The sequence below is a fragment of the Copadichromis virginalis genome, linkage group LG1, assembly GCF_057382275.1.
Source record: "Copadichromis virginalis isolate Kocher_CV1m ecotype Utaka linkage group LG1, C_Virginalis_male_GT1.1, whole genome shotgun sequence".
NCBI lineage: Eukaryota > Metazoa > Chordata > Actinopteri > Cichliformes > Cichlidae > Copadichromis > Copadichromis virginalis.
Window position 1 is genome coordinate 4,435,392 of NC_140618.1, and position 27,710 is coordinate 4,463,101.

General features: G+C 41.2%; 1 protein-coding gene across 1 annotated transcript in view; it reads right to left on the reverse strand.

Moving 5' to 3' along the window:
- The window catches only part of LOC146718174 (neural-cadherin), a 333,699-nt gene that overhangs the window by 109,699 nt on the left and 196,290 nt on the right, over positions 1-27,710 (reverse strand). Inside the window, exons 26-27 of the mRNA XM_085431334.1 lie at positions 24,708-24,985; positions 4,580-4,794 (exon numbers count right to left, since the gene is read on the reverse strand). Coding sequence (XP_085287460.1) covers positions 4,580-4,794; positions 24,708-24,985 — 493 coding nt within the window. The remainder of the gene's footprint in view (positions 1-4,579; positions 4,795-24,707; positions 24,986-27,710) is intronic.

Below are 27,710 nucleotides of genomic sequence, written 5' to 3' on the forward strand. Positions count from 1 at the left end.
GTTTGAAGCAGGAGGGAACTTCACACAGCTCCAGGGATCTGTTGAAGATGCGAGTAAAGATGGGAGCCAGCTGTTCAGCACAGGTTTTGAGGCAGGAGAGTGAGACACCGTCTGGTCAGGGGCTTTCCTGGGCTTCTGTTTCTGAAATAGGAGGGTGAAGGGGGGAGAGATGGGAGGTGTGTTGGGGGTCAATGTCTGAAGCAATGTCTCTGGGGAGGGGAGGGTGAGGCGTGGGAGTCTGTCCGTCTCAAACCTGCAGTAGAAAGTGTTTAACTCGTTGGCCAGGTCTTTGTTTGCTTCAACAGTGGGTGGGGGGCGTCTGTAGCTGGTGATTTACTGCAGGCCCCTCCACACTGACGCTGGGTCGTTGGCTGAGAGCCGGGAATTCCTTTCCAGGGTGGTAATCTGGTCAGCCAGCTCGCACAGTGCGTTATTCGGGTTGGCCTGAGGAGGGATGTAAACACCGACCAGCATGAAGGAAGAAAACTCCCGCGGTGAATAAAACGGTTTACAATTGATGAAAAAACTTTCCAAGTGTGGGCTGCAGTGTTTCTGTAACACTGTGACATCAGTACACCAACCTTCATTAATGTAGAAGCAGACTCCACCACCCTTTGTTTTCCCTGAGAGCTCCGTTTCACGGTCCGCCCGGTGGAGTTGGAAGCCCGGCAGATTTAAGACAGCGTCTGGGACTCGCTCACTGAGCCAGGTTTCAGTGAAGCAGAGGGCAGCAGAGCGTGCAAAGTCCTTGTTAGCAGTAATTAGTCGACTTTGTTTGGAAGAGAGCGGAGATTCGCGAGGTGAATGGAGGGGAGTGCCGTGCCGAATCCTCGCCGACGTAGTTTCACCAGCGCGACTCCCCCGTCTACGTCTTCTCCAGGAGCCACAGAGAGCTGTGAGCTCCAACTCCAACTAAAATGAAAACTTTTCCAGGTTTGTGAAAAATGGATAAGAACTATAGTGAGACGACTGGCTGATGTTTAGCAGTTGATCTCTGGAGAAAGTGATGTGGTCTGAGTGACCAAAAGCGCAGAAAATAAACAGAAGCAAGAAAAGTGCGAGAGAGCGCAGTACCGAGGCTGCCATCCGCGGCGCCATCTTGATCATCAGTGCATATACAAATACTGTAAATAACCCCCCGTAAAGAACGCTCTTTACCATAACGCAGTTTGGTACATACTGTGATGCAGGAATATTAAGCTTCAGCACAGTCTAATCTTGCCCATGGATTTGTTACATGCAGTAGGTCAACCTTGACCCAAGTTAATTAGAGCTCTAAATATGTACAGCCTGACTCTAATTACACACTGTGCACCAAGTCCACTAACAACTCAACTAACCTAATCCTAAGTCTTTAGGACCCACAAACTGGCTGGCTTTCAAACACACACAGATCCTCTGACACCAACAAAGGCTAAAGAAATAATTCAGGATTCACACTGCAAACCTGCTCATCAAATACACACTCGACACACACACATATACACAGACACACAACTCATCCGGCTCTCCAGGCGGACTTCACCTCCCACACATATTACTTTGGCAGTGATGGAACAGCAGCATCTCTCCCAAGAGAGAGGAGCAATACGAGGCGAAAGGAGTAGCAAGAGAGACAAGGAGGTGTTAGTCTCTCAGATTAAAACACTAAATATACCAACATGTACAAGATATTTGTTCTTTGTTTCCATCTGTCTATAATCCCTGCCTACTGCCCTCTATTCAAGAAGATTTATTGTCTTCAAAGTTTAAGAATATTGCCACTGCAACAAAACAAAGGGACACAATTTTCCCTTAAGAGCTACAGATGAAACCTTGATAAAGCTCAATTTACACTTATTTTCAAAAGTTTCTTACCAATATTCACGCTATACATCACTGCAGTGAACAGCAGGATTGTGTATGCATGACTGTCACTGTCTAATCCTGAGTGCACTGCAAGTTAATACACAGGGAATTAAACCAGAAATTGGAGATGCTTGTTTACTTGCACTGAGCATTCCTGCCATACCTAATGATGAGTGCATATCCAACTTGCCTTGATGAACAGTAAAATTCAACCACACAAGTTGAAATATTCAACTCAACACAGCATCTAGACGAGAACATGCTGATGCTTGTCTCTAGTTTTTTCCCGCACCACTCTGTTTACCCAAGAGGTATTTTGTTCTTAGGATAGTATATCAATGATTTACATAAGGAAAAATAAAAAAATAAATGCACTTAGGTGTTTCTATTTCTATTTCTTTTTAATTAGTTCACATTTCTCACGTACCGCTAGCAACCACAGACGTACCACCTGGGGAAAAAGCACCTCCATTTGGGTTTCACAGTCATAGGGCCTGTTCTTCGTACCTCGCTAAGTGAGTTAGCTGGATTTGATTGTTGACGATTTCGCGTGATCCTGGATCGTTCGGTTCCCCGAAGCCCATCCGGGACTTGCTGTCATAGCAACAGAGCCGTAAGCGTAAACCTGCTGGGGAGCAGGTTTACTTTATGTAAACAGGATTAGATCGCGGCCACGCAGGTATGTCCGCGTCATTCATACGAAAGCAACAGCGATATTCCACCACTGTTTCACCATAAATAAATAACATCAATGTAACTAAAGATAATGCAGCACTTGATCCTTTTATTGATTTCACACAGATACATACAGGTCATTCCCTAAAAAAGGGAAATGAACTATTAATATTCTATTACATGTATGTGATTATTACAGATGTAATTCATATTTCAGAGTAGTAATTGTAAATTACTTCGTGTAATCAAGATGAGAGACCACGGCTATAAAAGCGAAGGTGGATTTGGGAAGCCTGTCGCAGCCATGTCCTGTCCGTTTACGCGAGCAACCCATTGCGGAAGGTGCAAGATTGATAAGGAGAGTCCTCAGAATTCAGCGTATATTGCGGGACAGACAGGATCCTTTAGCTCAGCGCGACAGTGTGCTCATAGAGAGATATCGATTTTCCCGTGAGGGTATTATTTACTTAACCAACTTGTTGACGAGGGGGTGCAGGACCACCACCTGTCTTTTTTTTTTGCTCTGCCCTTTTCTTGGTTGCTGTTATAAACAAATAAACAGATTATTTCAGGGTCTCTTTCCAAGAGACGAAAAGCAATATAAGTGATAAATATTACCATTCTATAGAATATTCTTATATTTCACTTTTACTTGTTCCCATGTTCTAGTGGGTCCTGTTGTGGCTCTAATGTGAAAGGGGATATAATATAACATATTATAATATAATATAATGTAATATAATATTGGATAATATGGTGTGATATGATAAATCTACCCTACCGCCTACTGGTGTTGGCCAGAGGGGCCGATGGCGCGATATGGCAGCCTGGCTTCTGTCAGTCTGCCCCAGGGCAGCTGTGGCTACAACCGTAGCTGCCTCCACCAGTGTGTGAATGTGAGAGTGAATGAATAGTGGCATTGTAAAGCGCTTTGGGTGCCTTGAAAAGCGCTATATAGATCCACTCCATTATTATTATTATTATTGAATTACTTACGAGTTTGATTTGTCAGCAACTTTCTGCCAGCCCTCTCTCCTTGCTTTTGCAGCCTTTGCAGTGTTCCCTTGCGTTTTAATTAAACTCTGAAACTCCTGAAATCCCTCACTCAAGAGTTCTTGCTCTGCTGCCGAAAAATACCGAGCGCGCTCCTTCGACATTTTCGCCGACCAATCAAAGGGTTGCCGATCAATGTTTCTACTATCGATGCGTAGCCCCTGTTGGGCCACCCAGTGATCTCACATTACTTCATCCAGCTGTACTAATCGTCAACAACAGGTGTGTTCGGGGAACCGGAATAGCGAGCTCAGAGTTAGCGCGATGATTTGGTCTTGGATGTTTCATTTGATCTTGGATGTAGTAAGCGACGTACGAAGCACAGGGCCATAGTCTGGATTCTGTTTTGTTTGTTTAGAGTAAAGCTACACAAAAACGATACCTCCTCTTCTTAATCCTCCCACACTAAATCCCTCCATTATTTACCTCATCTAAAAATGTCTATTACCTTAACTTTTAAGCCCCCCTTAAGCAAAACAGTTTTTATTACTGCAAAGCTGAAAGTGCCATCATTATTTCAAGAATTGCTGAAATGCAACCTTGGGAGTCTGAAATAATGCTAAAAGGTGAGAAGTATATATGATTTATGCACTTTTAATACCACAGTTCATAAGATGGGGAGAATGCGGAAGAATAAAACAGTCGCTCTTTGTTCTGAAGCTCAATCTGCAGGATTTATCTGCTGCTCCAGAAATGATAAAGTAATGATAAAAGGCAAAAGTAATGTCTTCCTCATCTCAGAATGTGGCAGGACATATTATTTTTTCTGTATTGTTTGTGATATTCATGTTAAATATGGTCAAATAATGAGGCCAGCACTTGTACGAATAATCCCTCCAGGTTTCAGCTGCTCTTAGTGAGTTCCCAGCAGTTTTTTCTACTCTTAGCTATGTATGATGTCAGCGAATGAGATCACTAATATAGTCATCTCAGGCATCAATATTTTTCCTTTACTGGACCCCAGTAATGAAAACACAGAACACGAAATAAACACGTTTCCTACCTATAGCCATGAAGTCCTCGTGGTCCCAGGCTTGCAGCTGCGCTAAGGGGCCGCTGTACAACACCAGGCCATCAGCCACGTCCGTGATGAACTCCAGTGACACATGGCTCTCGAAACAGGGCATCATGGGAGGAAACCAGGCATAGCCGTTGCCATGGAAACTGTGCTTGTTCTGCTGGCATTCAGGCCCCTCGAACTGAGCTGGGCACTGGCACCTTGGGACAAAGAGGAAATCAAGAGGCGAAATGACACGAGTTAGTGAATGCAATAAAGAGATGGCTCCGATTTTTTCACCGCTTTGTGAAAATTCAGTTAAAACACTACCCTGATCTTTCTCAACCCCTTTTTGAACCTTTTGCCATATTTAGCTCTTTCAAGTATTTTTGCACCACGTCTGCTCTCCGTGTCTCCAAGTCTAGTTGTTTTCCCCTCTCAGACTAAGCTCCCCTTCGGCTATCTCGCTCTCTCATTTCGTATGTTTCACTGATGCAGATGTTCTCATTAGTGGCAAAACCACAGGGAGAATCACAACATCACTACCAAACTCCTCTCTCTGTGTTTCCACATATTCAAGTACTCATTTGTACCACTGCTTCCTGTCAAAATGTCACCTCTCACCTTCTCTCTCTGGGAGCACTTTAGCCTGTAAATTACAAATGCCACTTATATGCATCTTCTTTGTCTACATGAACAATCCTATAAATACATAAAATGAGTACGAAATAATCAGGAATTTTTCCTCTGACATAAAAACATGTCCAACTCTGTTGAGTGGTGATTACTCTCTGTAATCACCAGTGAAATGTAAAAAAAAACATACACCCAAACAACAATGGGACTATATTATCGCAGCCATCTGTTTCCCTCGCCTTTTCAGAGTGTGTATTTTACCATCTAAACTCGACACATTCCTGAATCAATTTCTCTTATTTCTCTTATTTATTTTTAAAAAGCTTTCATCTTTTCATGTTTAGTAGCTGGAAATAAATCTCACGGGAAAGTCATGGATTTTTCAGCAAAATAAAAATTCCCTTCTTTCAATCCACATGTTGCCAGCAATTAAGAAATATAAAAATTGTACACCCAGCTTGCCTTCCAAATTTGCGCGCACACACACAAACAGAACAACAATGCCTTTCTCCAGGGGAATTCTCTTCCTCCTAATAAGTGAGTTTTTCATTGGTTTATGTTATTCACACTTCAGCTGCCTCTCAAGATATTCTGAGTCTGAGCCTGGTGGATCCTACAAGCCCACACAGGATGTGTATTTCCACCATTATGTGTTTGCATTCACACATCTCCTTAGTGTTCCGCAGACAGCTCATTTCTCATCCAAATGTTCCTTCGTTCTCTTGCTCATTTTTCTGCCTCTGCTCTTCTCCAGAATTGAAAGAGGACACGTGAATGCATGTGCACGCAAACAAACAAATGCAGACTCAGAAATCAAGCAGCCCACATACAATAAATGACACCTGTACAAATACAGGAGGCATGTGTCACTTCACTGCCTTCAGATGCAGGAACACAAGCAGGCAAACAAACACTTTAGACGAATGCTAATGTAATATACGACAAGATGTTACACTCTGCCGCAAGACGGGTAGTGCTGACTTGAACATTGGCCAACCTTAAAGTACAAGAAATCTCCATGAATCACCAAGAGCCAGATGCACAAATGCTATTCATACACCTTTTCCTGCACACGTGTATGTTTGTGTGAAATGCAAATGCAAAAAGGTGCACGCACATTTGAGCCTTTGTGGGTAAATAGTGTCAGTTGTATGCAGAGTTTTATTCATCCGGGCCCTGGTTTTCTTCACAGTTTGAGAAAAGGATGCTTGAATTCACTATAAGCGGCGCAGAATCAGAACCATCATAGCTATGAAACATAAAATGCCTTTTTAAGGTGATGTAATAGCTTTTTCAACTCGAAGGGCACTCTGACAGAACATGTCTTCACTGAAGCTAGTGCCCAATTTTGTAATGTTAAGGGAGACCGATTATGCTCTTTCCACTGTATTTATCACTATAATAGCTTTGAATGATTCATCTCGAGAAAGATTTTGAAAACAGACTGAAAACCTACTGAAAACACAATTTGCCATTCTTAATTGGAAATGCCAGCTGTTCAAACACATCTGTGTAAAGCTTGATTTCAAATCAGGTGACAAGCTCTGATCCACCTAAAGGTGACAGCACTAGCACACATCTACTCTTCACAAAAACACTTCAACTTCCACTTTAAAGCCACATGCTATAGAAAAGATGGGTATGACCATGGGTTCTATATGCATTTTGATCAAACCAAACCAAATTACAATGTCAATGCTGTGCTGTATTTTGAGCCAGAAGTCAGAAATTCTGAGTTCACAGTCAAAATCTTTCAGCTAAACTCCCCCACTTGGAAAGTCGGGGCAATCGCGTACCAGCAGCACGCATAAACTTACAACAGAAGTTGTAAGATGTACTACAAATGTAGCTTTTTTGTGACTTGTTAAATACACTGAACAAAAATCATGCTCTATCTGTGACTGTGCTGCAGCACTGTTTATAAGTGCAAATACATATGCATTTTATTATAGTCCAAGTATGAAGCCTGAATGTATCTCCCTTACAGTTCTAGCTATCGAACATTAAATGCCACATTAAAGCAATGCAATGGCTTTCTCCACTCTAAAAGTGCACATCTTCACCAAAGAATGCCCAATTTTGCCATTTTAATGGGGTCCGATTATGTGCTTTCTACCTACATATTTATCACTAGAGTAGCTTTGTATGATTTATCAAGAGAACATTCTGTACACTTACTGAAAAACACAGTTTGACATTCTTATTTGAAAATGCTACCTTCAAACACGTCTGTACGGGTTTGAGTCTGAACAAGAATTTTTCTGACTTTTACAACTGGAATGTGGTCAACTCTGGTTTGCCATCACTCACTGATAAATGATCCAACTTCCAGGGTATATGGAATTTGGAATCAGGTGATGACGGGGTGAAGTTCTACATTATCAGGAAATGCTAGCGTGGACAATTCGAAGTGCTACAATTATACAATGCAGGTGGTTCATAAAACCACAAGCCCAGTGCAGAAGTCACGTCTTGTGACTCAGTTTAGTGGATACAAGGCCAATCAGAGACACCTGTCAATCAAGGCAGCGTAGACTTCAGAAGCCAAACATTTGTTTATTTTTAGTGCCGAGCAGAAAACATTTTCATTTCTGCTGTAACGTTGGCCACTTTTACACGGCAGTCTAAGGAGACTTCTCTACTTATAGAGCCAGCTTCAAAATGCCATCAGAGGAAATGCAGTTTTTGGCACATTTGTTTGGTTTTTCAGCCCCTGAGGTTACTGCTTATAACAGCAGGTCGCACTAACATCCTATGGTGTCATGTTCTGTGGAAGAACAGTTTACTCCACGGACCAATAAGGATTCTGCAACACTTCACTGGTAAGAAACACTTGTAAGAAAAGTAAATAAGAGAAGGAAGAAGCTACCTGTGATTTTATACCTTTTTATTTATTTGTTGCTTATTGTTTTTTTTCCCTTAGGCTTTAAAAAGTCATTCATACTCAAAAGTTTTGTTGGCGTGTAAGACTGGAGGTACCAGGAAAACATTCACGCCTGCATTTTCATTTTGGTGATGTCACGCTAATTCTCTGAGCACAAGACAATCCGAGGCATAGTTTTAGACACAATTGCGAAGCTCTCCAATCCTCTTAAGGCAGCTTTGTTTTGCTCATTCGTTGTCTGCTGGGAATTGCGTTTGTTAACGCTGGGCCGGGAGCCGTAATCCCACTCCTCCACTCAACCCCCTCACTTCCCAGATCTCATTATTAATCCCAGTGCCTCGATTATCTGCATGTTCTTTCTTCAATCTTGGACTGTAATCTTTTTGTGTGTGTGTGTGTGTGTGTGTGTGTGTATGCGTTGGGGTCATATCTCAAAGCCCCAAGAGCAGAAAACTATCCTACAGCCATTCTATCTTTTATTAACTCTTATCTTATCTGCATGTGTTATTTCTTCCCCCTTCACTTTTCTTCTTTTCTGTCCTTGCTCCCATTTTCATTATCGTGCTCTTTTATCATTTCCTCTTTCCTCTCCTTGCTACCCTGCACTTCCTTTCCCATTTTTGATCCTCTAGTCTCCTTTTCTTTACCACTGTTCCCTCTCTCATGTGTTCCCATTTCCCCCTAATTCCCTTCACCTTTATCCAACTCTGTCTCATTTCCCCAGCCTTTCCCAAATCCCCCTTTTCCTTTCTATTCTCTTCTCCTATCGATCTTCATTTCCTGACATCCACTGTCTTGCTGCTCCCACTTCTGAACCAGCAGAATCACACATCAGATGTTACAGAGCTCAGGTACTCTAACGTGATTGAAAATGCGACAATCATCTGCATCTCTGGGTTGCCAGCTTCAGCTGCTTTGCCTTGTTCTCTCTCTGTCATCTATTTGGCTGATACTTCACAAAGAAGCAATTCCTGCATTTCCGCTTTGGCTTGCATTCAGTTTTCATAAAACAGATGCAGAACGTGTTACTTTAGAGCCAGCATTTAATCATGCACTCAGTTTTAAGCCTTGATCACCAAGTTATGGAACAGTTCTTGCTCACTCCCCTCAGCCTTATGACAGATCCACTGTTACACCAAATAGAAAGTCTACATGTGCATCACAGTTACAAAAGGTCGTCTTTGCCAAGTCTAAAAGTCTCCAGAATACCAGGAAACGTGTTGTTTACACTTGATTGAAGTATGTTTATTCATAGAACATGAATTATGTATCCAGGTTTGGATGTAAAGCACGTTTACTCAACTGAAAGTTCTATAAGTCCATAATATGTCCAGAGTGGGAAAGCACAAGCCTAACGAAGCACAACTATAAAAAGGTATACACAGCTCATCAAGCAGTCAGTGCTGCTACGCTTCAACACAAATATACACAGGAGGAAAATCGACGTGTGGAACATTACTGGAGGAACAAACAACATTAGACATTTTCTCATTTGGTGTATTGATGATGCTTGTGGAGAGTGCTTCCTGAATCCCACATGTATTCAGACAGTTCACAGCTTGTGGAATACAAAACTGTTCTTGAACCTTTCAGTGACCCCTCGTGACTGCTCGAATTGTCGTGTATAACTCTTAATTTTACTGCATGTCAGTATGTCAAAGGTTATCATCTGAAGACAATAAGAAATAATAAGAGATAGTTTGAGGAAACGTGTTTTTTCTGACAGTATATGTGTGAAGGGGAGCCCAAAAAAATAAAAAAATAAAAAATGCAAGAAGATGTGATATGAAACGTTAAATATGGTGGACTTTTTGTGACTGCAAATCAGGTGAGAATTAAAGATTTGTTGTTGTTGTTCAGCTTTCAAACATGACTGAAATCATGTTTATAGGCTCTCTAAAGAAGCTGTGAACTTCTTGGCATCTACAGCTGATGTGAATAACGCAATGCAAACCCAGATCTGTGGGCAATAATTTAAACCCTTTTATTGTGATTGCAATCTGAAAAGCTGAACCTTTTATGCTTCACCGTATTATTTGTCTTATACACCATGACAATGACAGACTCTCATATGGCTAAAGCTTCAAATAATCAGTTTTGAAATGTGTTTTAAATCGCCTCTGGCATACTACATGTCAGTGATATTCAGGCACTTATGCAGGCTGTGGTGTCACTGAAGCCCAGGCCAGTCTCTGCACCTAAGATGGTTGGTTCATGCATGCCTAATATCTTGACAACATGCTCCACACCTCCTTTTACTTCATCTGAAGATTAAGTTTGCAGAAGCTGTGACCTGTTTGTCTCTTTTGTCTCATTTCCATATCTCTTAGTAAGACACTGAAACAATGCTAGGAATGAAAATGTTAGGTTACTTGCATAACCCCGGTTCTCAGACCAGCACGAGTGAGATGTCTGACTAATCAAACTGACTAAATCTTGCTGGGCAAAGTGAGAAGAGGTGCTTATCTTGAATAATGTCTTCATAGTAACATAGTAACTACCTAAGAGTGGGGGTTCTGCCTGTTCTGGTCATCGCACTCACCAGCCAATCAGGACTGATGATTAGCTAAATGGAATAAACAGGCATATCCCATAGCATGACATCTCACTCGTACTACTCTGAGAACCGGGATTACTCAAGGAACCTACAGTATACCCTCCCAGACAGGTTCTCTTGAGTTTCAGAGATTTTGAAAGATTACAGTGAATGCTTAATGTTTGAATCTATGCAATTCTGCAACATTGATCATTTGTTTGTATTTTAAAGGATTGGAAACTCATTGGAATATTACAAAAGTGACGCATGAAAGAAAATATATCCAACTGCTACTGAACCAGGAACTTTCTTGCTGTGTGATAACAGTACAAATAAAAAATCAGTGTTCAGTGATGCTTTGGTTTGGACCTGGCCAAAGATTGGATACCTGCAGCCAGGCATTAAAAAAGTAATATCAGAAAATGTTTTGATTCTTAATGAACCTGATTAAAACCTTAATTTGATTGTTTTTGACCCACAAGACAAAGCTATTTGTTTGAGCAGTAAAAATACAGGTTTCTTCATATGTGAGTGGTTGCAGCATTATTTGTGGATTAGATTAACACTAAGAGTGAGAGGAATAGCTAATAATTGTGTAAGCGTGTGTGCGTGTCTGTGTGCATGTGAGTAATCCAGGGATTACGCCTAACAGGGATCCAGCCAGGCATCCTGCTCGGGTCCAGCGGTGAGCCACATTACATGCTGGCTCGAGCCAGCCAGACTCAAATCCTGCCCTTTTCACTCGCTGCTTCTAATTAAATGAAGCTGAAGGGTAAAATTAACTTCCACAAATCACAGCAAGAAAGCTTAGAGGACACGTGTGTGATGAGGCTTTATGTTCGTCTGCCGTCACATATGTTCAGAGCACATAGATTTGTGTGTTTTCATATGGCTGTACCTGAATATTTGTGTTGTGTTTTTCTAAAGCAGAGAACATGTGTAACAGCAGCTGCTATGGTTTTGTTTTATGTGATGTCCAAAGGTCAAATACATGCACATATGTATGTCATCAGTGTGCAAGACAGATATTCTACCCAGAATGCAACATCTGTAATCTATTTTGCGGATCATTATAATTTTATTCTAGAGCACTGTCAGCTGTTAGAATTAAGCTCTCTATATAAGACTAAAACCAAAGTATTTATTTTGTAGTATTCATGGGCGTGATTCCACTTTGCTTCATCAAAACATGATCTTTAGCATACGACAGGAAAGTCTGTGGCCAAGTGTGCAACAGTCAGAATGGTAGTTTTCACCTCTGAGGCTACTGGAAAACTGTGGCTGCTCCCACTAAGTTGGGTAAGAGCTGCTGACCGAAGAGAAAAAGTTTTAGAGTCTCTGGGATGTTGTCGACTAGCGACAGGAAGAGTGTAGCAGTAATGCATGTGAGCTAATGTGAGCAGAGAGGTGAGGCAGACGGAAAAGGTTTGATTTTCCAGTCATTGCGATGAGTAGCCTGGAGAAGAGCTACTGCTCATTCCCATCAAACAGAGTCCGCTGAGGTGGTCTGGCCATCTGATCAGGTTGTGCATTTCTCCTGGAGAGTTTCCGAATGCACCCAACTTGGAGGAGATCCTGGTGTACACCTACTACTTGTTGCCATGATTATTAATCTCACCCCACCTGGAATCCACTCTGGATCATACACGAGGACCTGCTGGTCAAATAGACATCGGAAATATCCTGATTATTTCTTACTACTATAATTCAACTTCGAGTAAGCCAGAGAAGATGGATGGATGTGACTTTTGAAGAATAGCAACAATGAATTAAAAGTGTATAGTATTTTTGCTGGAAATTCCTGCTCCTAATTATCACTCCAGCATAGTGAATAAAAAACACACTGAAGCGCAACATTCATTATCCTTTCTGATGTGCTGCACCTTTGCTTGTGGAATATGGTAACACAACAAGCATGTGCCAGGAGGAGTCTGCTGCTGACATCATTTTAACCCTTGATAAACAATTAGATGTGACTTATTTTGTTAACATCTAACCATTACAGAGGTCAACAGCGCGAACTGACTGCTAATTTCATCACAAAACTCAAAGTCTGCACGGAGGCACAGTTGAGACAGTGATAAAATCTTAGGCACACACTGGTGTTGTATTTAATTGGTTGCACATAGCTCTTCACTTCCACCATTAAAGAGTCGAGTCTGAGGCTACGCACGGCATCAGGCTGAATTACTTGAAGTTTAAACAGGGTCATCATGTTTCTTCTACCACAGACGCACCAACGAGCTTATTTCGTCATCGGTGTTTGTAGTTGAAAGGATTTGCTGAAATGTTCTCGCCCTGCTTTTGGCCTTGTTTACAGAGTGATTTATGCTAATGAAGACCCTCTCCTTCAGTTCACTTGTTTGCTGGGGATTCGAAACAAGAACTGGCAGCATGTGACAGCTAACATGCAAGATCTTTCATCTAGCAGGAGGTTGTGAAAGGTTTGTTTCTATTTATAACGGCAAGCAATGCAGGAGCACACAGGAGCTGGTGCTCCGCAAAAATACTCTGAAAATCGTTTTTTCTTGTGGCTTGGGGGAAAGGCCACATAGCTAAACCTCTAAACATGTAGGGAAGTAGTATAAACGAAATATTATTAACCAAAATGTAGCAAAACATGGCGGTTTATGCTAAATTTGAGAAAGTGATTCTATATTTGAAAAACTCAAGCTCAAGTATATTCAGTGTGGGTTAGTTGTTTTTTATTGTCACATACTCGGGCTTTGGATTAAATGGTCATATTATAAAACCTTCTGATAAGAGAAAGGCAGTTTAATGAACTCTAAATTCTTAAGATGTCCACGCATTCACCCAGGGTTTCATTTGAGGTATATTTTAATATTCCTCATGGGGAAATTTGTCCTCTGATTCTGACCCATCTTAACAGTTATGGAACAGAAGGTGTGGAAGATTTATCTCACCCAGACAGATGGAATTTCAAGCAATCTCCCATCACCTTATCCCTTGTACATCTGCTTGACATTGTGGTGTCATCCCATGACAGTGGCTTCCCTGTCAACACGTCAAAACAGAAAACCATTGCTCCATTTTCACATCACTTCCTGTCTTACTCCAATTGCTACTCGTGCTCAAGTCTGGATGATTTCCATTTTGCTGTTGCTGTGAGTGCCCGTATGCAAAATTAGATGCTGTATAGCTGGGCGCTGACATTTGTATGAAAGGATGAATGCAGCAGTCATTCAAGTGTTGAACTGTTGCCGCAAGCAAGACAGACACATACAGACTAGAGCGTCATGTTGGAGCCTTTTGGTGCTAATAAGGTTATTTTGTGTAGTCGAAATTGTCAAACTGTCTCCTGCTGTCCCAAGTCCTTTTCACTCAAATTCTTTAAACCCAAGAATATAGCAGGATATTTAGAAAGTGTGTGGGAAGCGTATGAATATTTAGAGAAAATGAGCAGTTCAATACAGTGTGATTGCTTAAAGCAGGCTGAAAGCACGGATAAAGAGAGCAAAACTTTTAGAAAAACTGTAGTCTTGTACCTGATCACATGGCAGAGCCATCAAGGAAGGTTTTGACAGGCTAATATGCCTTAATCGTGCTCTGCAATGTAAAAGTGAAGTGTTGGTAGAGATTATTTTTCTGCCAAAGAATCACTGATAGCAAATTGGGTGGCACATCAGCAATAACAGTTCACTCAGACAACTCGTGTTTTAGATAACTAATTATTAGAGCAGGAGGATGCAGTTTGAGTTTGCTGTAAAAGCTCTGAGCTCATCACTCACTGCAAATATAGTCCATATAAATTGGGGGAATGATGAGTAAATATCCCCTCTGGAAGGTACAAGTGGGTGTTGGGGTAGTGGAGGGGTTGAAACAGCAGGCAGCGATGCAAGGTGGGAGGGGTGTGCTTGACATATGACATGAAGAGTGAGGAATATTAGTGTGTTTGGCAGAGTTGCCAGCCTGAACGAGTTCACAGACTTTGCTTAATTAACAAGAAACCTTGACACATCATTGTTCGTTGCTCCACTTAAGCTCCGTGGTATAGTACCCAGGTAACAGCATGATGCCCCACCAATTAGGGAGCAGTCAAAAACAACAGAGTTCTAACAATCTAGATCACTTTTCACATCCACCTTAGTCTATATAACATTTTTCTCTGCATATACCACATAATCGCTAAGCATGTTTAGGAAAAACACTAATATTATAGTTTTGACAGACAAGGTCCACCTGGGCCAAAGTGAGATCTGGTTGTGGTTGAGCTCCACAGTTGATAATCAAGATGTGACTGAAGACTTTCAGCTTAAATTCAAGGAATTCAACACAAATTTTGTGTCAACTGTTAAGGAAAACAGACATTTTTATACTCGGCCCCCACAATTGACTGAAAAGGAGATTTATGGCTAAGTGAGGTTGGTTCTCTTGTTAATCCATAACAAATTAAGATGACAAAAGACCTGAAGTTGATGTTAAATGTTGAACTTGCATTTGGCAACCGTTCACCAGAACTGTCAATATGAGGCCCAAAGAGAGGTCAATGCAAATGAACGAGGCTGTCATTAGGCTGAAAAAACCAATTAAACCTATCAAAGCGAGAGTAAGAGCTTTAGGAGCGTCAAAATAAAATCTATTACATTCTTAAAAAGAAGGAACGCACTGAGCAACTCAGCAACATCTTAAGTCTGGAAGACTACAGAACAAGAAAAGTGGACGATCGCTTTGCTCAGGAAAACTCTCTACAACATCTAGCCAAGTTAATTACACGCTCGAAGACGTAACTATATCATTGTCAAAGTCTAGAATTTAAGACACGTCTTCACGAATGGAAATACAGAGGGCTCACAAAAAGGTGCAAACCACTCGTTACAGTCAAGAAGGAAGGCAGATTAGACCAGAAAACATGTGCTGCTCAGCTCTAACAAAACATTTGTTAAGAAGAAACTAAGATGAAGTTGTACCAGAATGATGGAATAAGCAAATGCTCATGATTTTAAACATACCACATCATCTGTCAAACATGGCTGCCAGTGAACTATGTCACTAGTTTGTACTGATGGTGTAACTGCTGATGGTAGCTGGATAGTTTCTGAAGTGTACTGAGCTGTAGTCTCTGCTTAGATTGGGCCAAATGCTGCCAAACTGATCTGACGATGTGCAAATGTATAATGAGCCAAAAGATACTGCAAAAGCAACCCAAGAGTTTCTCAAGGCAAAGAAAAGGGATATTCTTCGATGATCAAGCCAGTCACCTCATCTCGGCCCAATGAAGCACGCTTTTCAGTCACAGAAACAACTACATGTAGAAAGAACCACAACAATGATGTAAAAATAACAAAAATAACAAAATATTACAGAGTAGATTCAAACTGGTAGATGAGAAATTAAGGTCAAGGAAATGAAAGGCCTCAAACATGCCCGGTGTAAGTCTCTTTGCCTCGTACTGTAGCTGCTGTTGGCAACCCTGCCAACACATACCCACTCAAAATTAAAATTCCTCCAGCAGATGTATGTTAGTTCTAACAGCTGTTACAAGGTTCAAGAATTCCCTTTAGCATGAATAAAAATACTATGTGCAAATTCATTTTAATTCAGCATGACCTACTGTTGCAACCCACCAGTGAGGAACAGCACACTCTTAATGGGGAAATTCAGTGAGAAAAGGGCTGGGAGTTTAAATTAAGAGCTCAGGAGTTATGGGATTATTGGAACATTTGCTGCCATTGTGCAAAAATAAAGATTTCCTTCTGTGGCACCGGGCAAGGCGTTTATTTTGATATGATAATTTCCTTTACATTTTTAATCACCGTCCTTTGCGATTTAGCGTCTAAAGTCAGGACTGAATGAGTGAATGTAGTTATACACACACCACAGGAGCTCTGCCTTCATCTCTCCATCACAGTCTCAAAAGCATATGTTTATAGGTTATTATCAAGCCTTTAATTTCCATCCAGCTTCCATCTTCTCCCCTCATAAAAGCTCGTTTTCTTGCACTGTGGCAAGACATCACTGAAAGCTGGAAATTAATCAGTTACTGATTTTATGCTGACTGAATGTAATAAGTGATCACTGTCTTTCTCTTGGCATTTCAACTTCTTTGTAGACAAGACAGCAGCCAAACTGGAACCTGACTTCCTGCCATACATCCCACACTCTACAACTTATTTAGTCTGTAGTTCAGGTAGTAGAAAAGCTGCAGCACTGGGACTTCTTCATGTCTGGCAGAAGTAAAACCTTGGCAAAAAATAAACCAACCCTACAAGATGTTGACTGATCTCAATGCCAGGAGAGAGCATTCAAACCTCAGAACAGGCTTACTTGCGGTGCACTCGCTTTTCAATGACAACCCGAGATGCTTGGGATTTCTTTATATCTGCGATGTCTGCTCTCCAGGCTGACCCTCAACAAGCAGGGGGATTAGCAAAGCAGTGGAGAGGCTTACAACCACACCTGTGTATTAGCCATGTGATCGCATTTCTAATTTTCTGAGATTAGTCATTCTTGAATGCCTTTCCAATAGTTCATGCTTGGAAGAATCATTGTTGTGATGTCACTGAAAATCACATGGAAGTACAATGTGACCCGACCTTATCTGTCAAATGATAACTTTAAAGTTTATAATGCGAGCTCTTCATAATGACGGTCCAATCAGTAGAAATTTTACTTTAATTTTTTATGCTTTAAAGAAAGGGATGATCAAAAAAACGAAAAACAAAACGAACAAACATCAAATTCAAAGACCAGAACCAACAATGCGTTAGGTCTCGATGCTTGTGTGTCCAAAACCTCCGCACAACCTATGCCATAGAGTTTGACCTGTTAAAAAAAAAATTACACAGTGAGTCACATGTGGTTAGTTAGTCTCTAATATAACCCATCCTGACATAAATACATAGCATACCCAGGTGTGATATACCACAGCTGCTAAAGTTCCCCCTGAATGCATTATTTACGTGTAAAAAATCAGTTTTTAAAATGACACTACCAATTTGTGCGCTGGTTTCAATATTTACATCTTTAAGTCTCCTTGCTGAAGTTTACAACATTGGTCCATCAAAACAGGGGCACAAGATTTTTCACCATTTCCCTCAATCCACAAGACTGAAAACTGTCAGAATCAAAACAACCAGGTAAACCATTTACCCAGAACCTGTTTGTCCTCTTGTTCTGAGATCATAAGTAGGATGTTTGGCCTATATAGCAAGTAGGAGGATGTAATAATAATAATGGATTGCATTTATATAGCGCTTTTTGAAACCCTCAAAGCGCTTTTACAATTCCACTATTCATTCACTCTCACACACTGGTGGAGGCAGCTACAGTTGTAGCCACAGCTGCCCTGGGGCAGACTGACAGAGGCGAGGCTGCCATGTCGCGCCATCGGCCCCTCTGACCATCACCAGTAGGTGGCAGGTGAAGTGTCTTGCCCAAGGACACAATGACCGAAACTGTCCGAGCCGGGGCTCGAACCGGCAACCTTCCGATTACAAGGCAAGGCAAGGCAAGTTTATTTGTATAGCACAATTCAACAACAAGGTGATTCAAAGTGCTTTACAGAGACATTAGAAACAAGAACAAATAAAAAGCATGATTTAAAATTGATTAAAGCAAGCAAATAAACTAACTAACTAATTAACAAACAAACAAACAACAGTATATAAAATCAAAACAGATAAAATCAGAACAGTAGATAAAATCAGTAGTTAAATGTAAGTTTTGAAATTTAAGCTTAAAGTGTGGATTTGGTGCTTTATTCAAATGCAGCTGAGAACAGGTGAGTCTTCAACCTGGATTTAAATAAACTGAGTGTTTCAGCTGATCTGAGGCTTTCTGGGAGTTTGTTCCAGATATAAGGAGCATAAAAGCTGAATGCAGCTTCTCCGTGTCTGGTTCTGACTCTGGGAACTGATAAAAGACCGGATCCAGATGACCTGAGGGATCTGGATGGTTCATACTGGGTCAGGAGGTCATTGATGTATTTTGGTCCTAAACCATTCAGAGCTTTATAGGCCAGCATCAGAACTTTAAAGTCTATCCTCTGACGGACAGGCAGCCAGTGTAAAGACCTCAGAGCTGGACTGATGTGGTCCACTTTTTTGGTCTTAGTGAGGACTTGAGCAGCAGAGTTCTGAATGAGCTGTAGTTGTCTGACTGATTTTTTAGGTAGACCTGTAAAGATGCTGTTACAGTAATCAAGCCTACTAAAGATGAATGCATGGACTAGTTTTTCCAGGTCCTGTTGAGACATCAGATCTTTTATCCTTGATATATTCTTGAGGTGATAGTAAGCTGACTTTGTTATTGTCTTAATGTGTTTTTCTAAGTTTAGGTCTGCATCCATCACTACACCCAAATTTCTCGCCTGGTTTGTGGTTTTTAGATGTATAGATTGAAGTTCTCTGGTGACCTGTAATCGTTTTTCTTTGGCGCCAAAGACTATTACCTCAGTTTTGTTTTTGTTTAGCTGGAGAAAATTGTGGCACAACCAGTCATTGATTTCCTCAATGCATTTACCAAGAGCCTGTACAGGGCCTCGGTCTCCTGGTGACATTGTGATATATATTTGTGTGTCATCTGCATAGCTGTGATAGTTTATTTTGTTGTTGTTTATAATCTGTGCCAGTGGGAGCATGTAAATGTTAAACAGAAGGGGTCCCAAGATGGAACCTTGGGGAACTCCACATGTGATACTTGTCTGCTCAGATGTGAAGTTACCTATTGATACAAAGTATTTCCTGTTTTCTACGTATGTTTTGAACCAGTTTAGTACAGTTCCTGAAAGACCTGTCCAGTTCTCCAGTCGTTTGAGTAATATGTTGTGGTCAACTGTATCAAATGCTGCACTGAGATCCAGTAAAACTAAGACTGACATTTTTCCACTGTCTGTATTCAGACATATGTCATTAAACACTTTGGTCAGAGCGGTTTCAGTGCTGTGGTTCTGTCTAAAACCTGACTGGAAGGCATCGTAGCAGTTATTCTGTTTTAAGAAGTAACTGAGCTGTTGAGAAACTGCTTTTTCAATGATCTTACTTAAAAACGGGAGATTTGAGATCGGCCTGTAGTTGTTCATTTGTGTCTTGTCAAGATTGTCCTTTTTCAGTATAGGTTTGATTACAGCAGTTTTTAGTGATTCTGGAAACACACCTGATAATAAAGAAAAGTTGACGATCTGTAACAGGTCTGACTCTAAAGTCTTTGAGACCTTTTTGAAAAAACTTGTTGGCAGGACATCTAAACAGCAGGAGGAGGAGTTCAGTTGACCTAAGATGTCCTCCAGGTCTTTGCTGTTAATAGGTTGAAACTGTTTTATGGTGTTTAAACAGTTTTTTGGTGGACACAGTACATATCCTGGATCTGCTGTTGATGTACCAATTGCTTGTCTAATTTTTTGGATTTTTTCAGTGAAGAATTTGGCAAAGTCATTGCAGGCCATGGTTGAATGAAGTTCAGCTGCCACTGGCACAGGAGGGTTTGTTAGCCTGTCAACTGTAGAAAATAAGACCCGAGCATTATGGCTGTTTTTAGTGATGATGTCAGAGAAGTAGGACCTCCTTGCACTCCTCAGTTGTAAATTATAATTGTGAAGTTTCTCTTTATAAATGTCATAATGAACCTGGAGGTTTGTTTTTCTCCATCTGCGCTCAGCTTTCCTACACTCTCTTTTTTCATTTTTCACCAGTGTGGAGTTTCTCCATGGAGACTTTTTCCTTCCAGAGATAACCTTCACCTTAATGGGAGCAATAGTGTCCATTACATTTAACATGTTAGCATTGAAGCTATTGACGAGCTCATTGACTGACCCTCTGGGCAGGTCAGGTGTTAATGGGAAGACCTGGTTAAAAATTGCACTACTGTGTTCAGTTATACACCGTTTTGTGATCACTGTTGTTGATATATTTGTGTGGGCTGAGATTTTACTTTCAAAGAAAACACAGTAATGATCAGACACGCCCACATCAGACACAGTAACCTTTGAAATGCTCAGGCTCTTGGAGATCAGTAGGTCAAGAGTGTGTCCTCTATTATGTGTGGCCTCTGTTACATGCTGAGTCAGCCCAAAGTTGCCCAGAGTGTTACTTAGGTCTTTAGTCCCTTTGTCCTGAGGGTTGTCCACATGAATGTTAAAATCCCCAGCAATAATTACACAGTCAAAATCAACACAGATCACAGACAACAGTTCACTGAGGTCATTAAAAAAGTCTGTGCAGTATTTGGGAGGCCTGTAAACATTAAGAAACACAACTTTGGATGGGGCCTTCAGCTGTAAAGCCACATATTCAAAAGACTGAAAACTTCCAGGAGATAGCTGCTTACACTGAAATGATTCATTAAATAAGACAGCAACCCCTCCTCCTCTCCTGCTCACCCTGGCCTCACTGATAAAACTGTAGTTAGGAGGGGTCGTCTCGATGAGAACAGCTCCACTGTTACTTTGGTCCAACCAAGTTTCAGTTAAAAACATAAAAACAAGGCTGTGCTCAGTGATTAAATCATTAATTAAAAATGTTTTCCCAGCTAGAGATCTAATGTTTAATAAAGCCAACTTAAGTGTTTTAGAGGTATTACTTGTCCCCTCGTGTTTGGGAGCAGTCTGTGGCACACAAGGTATGTTTACTATGTTTAAAGATCTTTTAGAGTGCAGCTCTCTGTGTTTTGACCAGGCCACATGTCTCCTGTCACCTAAAAGTACAGAAATTTTAAAACCTTCTAGTAAACAGGGTCCCAGCTTCTCCTGGGAAAAGTCATCACTGCCATAATCCTCACAACCCGGACCCTTCACACATCACGCATCAGACTGCGGAGACAGGGCATGAAGAGGAACTAAGGGGGGCGAGGCTGGGCAATGTGACTTCGATTGCTCTGTTGAGGGTGGGGCTTGATGGCGAACCTTTGGCCGCTCTGGTGGGGGCTTTATGGGGGACAAAAAGGGATTGGGACGGGGGGTAGATCTGAGCCCAGCATTGACCCGCTCCATCATCTCCTCAGTGAATTTCAGGTGTGGGGAGGAGGGAGAAAGGGAGGGGGAGGAGGGTGATGGCCTGTCAGGGGTTTGGGGGACTGGGGAAGGTCGTGGTCCCTTGTCCTGGTCGTTGGTGTTGTTGAGAGAGTTGGAGGCAAATAGGGACCCCTCTTCTTGCCTTAGATGTCTCTCCTTTCTGAGGCTCTTCCTCAGATGCCTTAGGTGTCTCTCCTTTCTGAGGCTCTTCCCGGGTGGGGGCAAATGGAGCTCCTCCTCAAGGTTTCTGCTGGGCTTTGTCTGTTCTTGGAGTACTGTTTGTTCCTCTTTATGAGATAACTCCTCGTTTATCTCAGCCTTGGCACCAAGCACGGATGGATGACGTATGGAATAAAACAAGTTGGAGGTGAACAGTTTCACCCCTGACTTGTTAAAATTAAATCCATTTGCTTTGAACAGATGCCTGCGTTCCCAAAAAATATTAAAGTTGTCGATAAAATGCACTGAGTGGTCAGCACATGCTGATATAAGCCATTTATTCAGTGTAAACAACCTGCTGAATCTCTCGTCTCCTCCTCTGACCGGCGGTACAGGCCCACTGATGAATACAGCTGCATTCAGAGAGTTTACAGTATTTAATAATCCAGTAAAGTCCCGTTTCAGAACCTCCGACTGTTGTTTGGACACATCGTTTGACCCTGTATGCAGAACAATGTTTGTCACAGTTGGATATTCATCTGCAATTTGAAGAATTCTCTCCTTCAGGTTGTTGACCATATCGTTAGGAAAGCAGAGGACTTTAGTGTTCTTACCGCACATCCTTTGTACATCCTTTACGGCAGAGTCACCCACAATCAGAGTTTCAGGCCTAGCCTTTAGCTTTCCCTGTGGCCTTTCACTTTTCAACAGATTTTCAGACCTTATTTCGCTGCTTTTAGATGGATGGTTGTCCGATATAGATCCAGGGTCCTTTGATAGTGCAGCAAATCTGTTCTGCAGTTTCACATTCAGTTGTTTTGGAGGTTTGTTGTTAACCTTCCTATTCACGGTTGTCCAGTCCTGTTTCCTCCCATATACAGGGGTAGAAGAGCTTCTCTGTCTCGTAGGAAGTGAAGGCCAGTCGGTTTCAGAGATTTCAGCTCGCTGTGCCCTGCCTGTGATACGTCCTCCCCCTTCCAGGAGACATGATTTATGTCTTGGTTTTGCACCAAGACAGTCTAAGGGGGGATTATCACTTGAGGATTTATAATAATGCACAGAGTCTACTTTCTTGGTCATGTTATCTGTGCTCCTTAGCTGTGTACTAGCTTGCTCATCGCCATTGTTTTGAATCAAAGGCAAGGTTGTTTCATTTCCACACAGTCCATTTACCTCCACGTTTACTTCTAAGCGATGAATTTTTGTCTCCAGTACTGCAATCTTCTGCAGGAGGCTGTGGTAGTCATCTGTGGAGAGGGAAGGCATCTTGTTGCTAGTTTGCCTAGCGGTTAGCACCTTTCCAGGCTATTGAGGCTGCTCGGTGCCCAGACGCTGTAATCAGGCTTCAGCTGTGTCTAGGCCACAGACACACGGAGCGCTGAGGATAAGGTAACCATAAAATGTTGCTGTTTCTGTTAAGAACACTCTAGTCCTAATGATCTACAAGTGTCCAGAAGTTATCGCAGGTAAGCTCACACGGAAAAAAGGGAAAAAATCAGCGTAAAAATCAATAAAAATCAATATAAGAAGCAAAGCATTCAAGAGCAAAGAGATGAAGCGTCCACACTCACAAAGGGGAGGAGCAAGACGAACTGCCAACTCTTGAGCCACGATCGCCCTAAGTAGGAGGATGTATAGAATACCGCAGAGCAACTGGACAAATATATATGACTCTGATCCTCCATCGCCATGTTTTTTTTTGTTTTATGCAGTTTTATGCAAGCATCTTATTGATTTATCATTATTTAGTTCAGTTAGTGGCCTTCCTTCCTGAGAAGTTAACTTTCAAATAATAATTAACTTTCACAATGCAATTAAAAAAAATCGCCAACAAGAACTGAACCTCTTTGCACTTGATTAGTCACAGTGTATCAGCAGTTGGCAAAACCCAACAAGACATAAGATACAATTTAAAGAACGTCTTTTGGGCTTTGTCCTGATAGCTCCCCTAAAGCTATGCTAATTTTAACTATTATTTTATTTTTATTATTAATATTTTTCTGTTACTGTCAGTCATTTTCTGTTACCCCTCTGAAATGTTGTAAAGACAGTGAGACATTATCTCTGTAGTTTTTATATCAATATTTCCATTTCAACAGAGCGGTGAAAATCTGCACAAATATAATGACGTGAGCTGGAGGAGAAAATGAACGGTAAAATTAATAACAATAAACCCTTTTGGTCGCAAAATATGAAAAATATCATGAAAATACACATGCATAAAAACAAACAAAATGCTCCTCTACAGCAAAATAATCTTTAAAAACACAATGTTTTTTTTTTCATTTCCAAATCACATCTCCAGTTATTCCAAATGACAGTGAACATCTCACTTTGCCACCTTCCTAAACGAAAATTTGAGATTGATGAGAAATAAAGGTCATTAAGTGACATGGATGAGGGCACAGTCAGAAAAGCTTTTCATCTAATTACACTTTATATTTAGGCACAAATGTAGTGATAGGAGAAAAATTGCACTAGTATAAGGTCAGTAATGATGTGCACACTGTGCAGCCCATTTCGATTTTTACAAGTACTGCATGAATGTAATAATTTATCATGTTTACTTCTGCAAAATTCTGCAAATGAGTGAAATTAAAGGGAATTTATTACTAACCTGAACATATTTCTAAACAACTAAAAACAACCTGCTAAAGTTCGTATGCTGCTACATTAGGACACTCAGCAACAAGATTTTGTGAGTGTCATAATGAAACTGTGAAGGTTGAACAATTTGTTGCATTTTGAAGTTAATTTTCAACATGATCAGCAATCTCAGTGTACTTAATATTGTAAACTACAGACTATACAACACTGCAGATTGAAATCCCAGCAGTGTAATGATCCCATATGAGGAGCATTGCAATGGTCTACCTTTCGTAGACCATTGCAATGACAGCTGGGATGAGGTAGGAAAAGAAGATTAAAAACAAAGCAGAGGAAAACAACTCACCTGTAGCCATGCTGAGTGTCCACGCACACTCCACCGTTGTAGCAGGGGTTTCTGGGATATGTGGCACAAGGCTGATGGGACTGTTCTCTGCCTGGGCAGGAGCACACCGCTGTGGATTCAACTGTCACAGACACAAGACTCATAGTCCCACAATCCACCACTGTGGGCGTGTCCCGCACGTTCAAAGTGTTGGAGCAGCCACCTGTCCCGCCACACTCGGAGCTGGGACACTCATCCACCCGGACCTGGAACACGCTGACCTGCAGGAAAGACTGGAGCTGGATGGAAAGAGAAAAAGAGAGCACTTATCAGGCAGACTGTCATGTCACGGTAAAGATAAGATAAGATAAGATAGAACTTTATTAATCCCTCGGGTGGGTTCCTCTGGGAAATTCGATTTCCAAAAAAGCACAGCACCGACAGAAGTTACAGAGTTATACACACACACATATATATAAATACAGAGACAATATAAATAAAATATACGAAGGGGATAAATAGAATAAATAGGAATAAAAATAAAAATACAAGTGAATTGCACATTTCAAGTATTGAGTCTATTGCACTGTTGACTATTTACAAAAGTATTGCACAAAAGGTATTGCACAGTGAGGTGAAGAGGCACTACAGCTTAGTTGTTCCCCCCTCCTTTGTCCTCCTGTTTCCCCTCCCTCTCCCCTCCAGAGAGGAGTTAAACAGTCTGATGGCGTGTGGGACAAAGGAGTTTTTAAGTCTGTTAGTTCTTGTCTTTGGGAGAAGCAACCTGTCACTGAACAGACTCTTCTGATTGTTTATGGCCGTGTGCAGAGGATGTCTGGCATTGTCCATAATGTCCATCAGTTTCTTTAATGTCCTTTTCTCTGCCACTGTCACCAGAGTGTCCAGCTTCATGCCGACCACAGAGCTAGCCCTCCTGATCAGTTTCTCCAGCCTGGATGAGTCCTTCTTTAAAAGCACAGGGTAAAATTTTAGTCGAACTTTTATCTCTCCAAGCACAGCAGGCATCGTAATGGTATGGATTTTTTTTGGACATCTACTTCTGAGTCTGTAAATAGCACAACAGGGTGCATTTCCCTTTGCACAGACATGAACTGGTAGGAGATGCTTTAGAGAGGCAACAAAACCTCACCCACTTCCCGCACATAAACAGTGCCGACTGGGCTGAATCAATGGACAAAGACGAGTAACATGGACCTTTGTCTGGTAATGAACCCAGACCTCTGCACTTTGCCATCTACGATGTAACACAAAAACATTAACAGCTACATACTGAAACACCACTTGGTCTCTTTAATAGTTCCTCACAGAATATGCCTACTTTTCTGAGAATATGCTTGCACTTTCTGCACACCCATCCAAGCGCTTAAATTGTATGGTAAGTACTGACAGTGTTGACAGCTTTCACAATGAAGCAGCTGCAGCCACGATCACATCAGCCACACTCAAGAATAACATGTGGCTGAGGTCAGGTTTGACTAAATCCTTTGAGTGTGTGTGTGGGATAATGTTGGCCTAACTTTTGTATAAAGTGAGCTATTTATAATTTGAAGTAAAGTTTAAAGTTAGTTTGACAAACTTTAGCTCTCAGTACAACTTACTATTATGTAGGTGAGAAGTAATTAAAGTAATTACACGGGTAAATGTAACCCAAGTTTAGTCGTTAGATGTCAGCCCAAATCGGGAAGCAAAATCTGTGTAACACCAGATGAGTGAAGGGGTCTCATACATTCAGCTGCACCCTGATTACCTGATAATCTACTTTGATTGACAGCTAGATGTATTTGTGGAGCTGTGTGCCAATTTAAATAAAAAACATCAAGAATGTAAAAACTGATTTCCTTGGAAACAGATGAGTAAAATTAAGCTTATCTGTTATGCCACGCTGGCTGCAAATCCCTCGACTTGCAAGAGAAAATAAACTGATTCCAAACCAGCTTTAATGTTAAAGTGTTTGGACTCTTTTGCCATAACCGATCGAATTATGCTGCAGCCTGTGTACCCGTTAAAGTATTTCAATGTGTATTATGTTTACTGTCTAGACCAAAAAGTCCTGATTGAATCTTTTCAGTGAAATAATTGTAGTTATATATAATTTTCTGATCAAGTTATTTTTTTCATTTTCATGTAGATGTAAGTTGGACATCTGATGTCTGACTGGATGCACAACCAGTTGGGAACAATGTTGATAAGAGCAAACTCAGTGTGTGAATGTGTTCGGATTACCGAAGGCTGTTCAAGTAATTGAGTTATTTTTCTGCGCTGGCTCCTGGAAAAGTGGGCTAAACGGTGATGAAGCAGAGGGGAAACTATGACTCTCCAGGTTGAGCAATTTGATAAAGTGATGTGAAAGAAAATTAAATGGAAACTGTATGTTGTTTGTATGCTTTTGGATGAGTCGACTTTCACTGGTAAAGCTGACAAAGGTCAACTGAGTTTGTGCACACATTTGTGTGCTCATGAAGAGGGGCGAGCACACACATACAGACATACTGGGGGTAGATGGTACTGAATATGAACGCGGGTCGCTTTATGCTCAATATTCCAGGCAGGCTGGACTTTAGTCAGTGTGAATCGATCGCACTGATTAACCAGGCGGTGCTGCAGGGACTGTAACTTTGATAAGGATTTTGTTTTATGGATCAGTTATACTTCTAACTGATGTCTCATAACATCTGACGTCATTAGCAGTAATGTCCTCCCATTCAAAACTCGCTTCTTTCATTTAAACTACCTGTGTCATTAATTTTTGTACTTCATAGCAACTCAGACACAAATGCTTCTCTTCATTGGTTTCTCTCATCTAATGCTGCTGAAGGTATATGCATTCTTACAGCAAATTAATTTGAAAGGAGGTTGGCTGCATGAGAGCTCAATAAAAGGGGCCTATAGATGATCACACACATATCCCATGAATCCCATTTCCTGTGCCCTTGGTCTGTGTCACTGTGCACTGTATCATGACATACTATTAGCCAAACATGGTTTGGCAACCCTATCTATCTG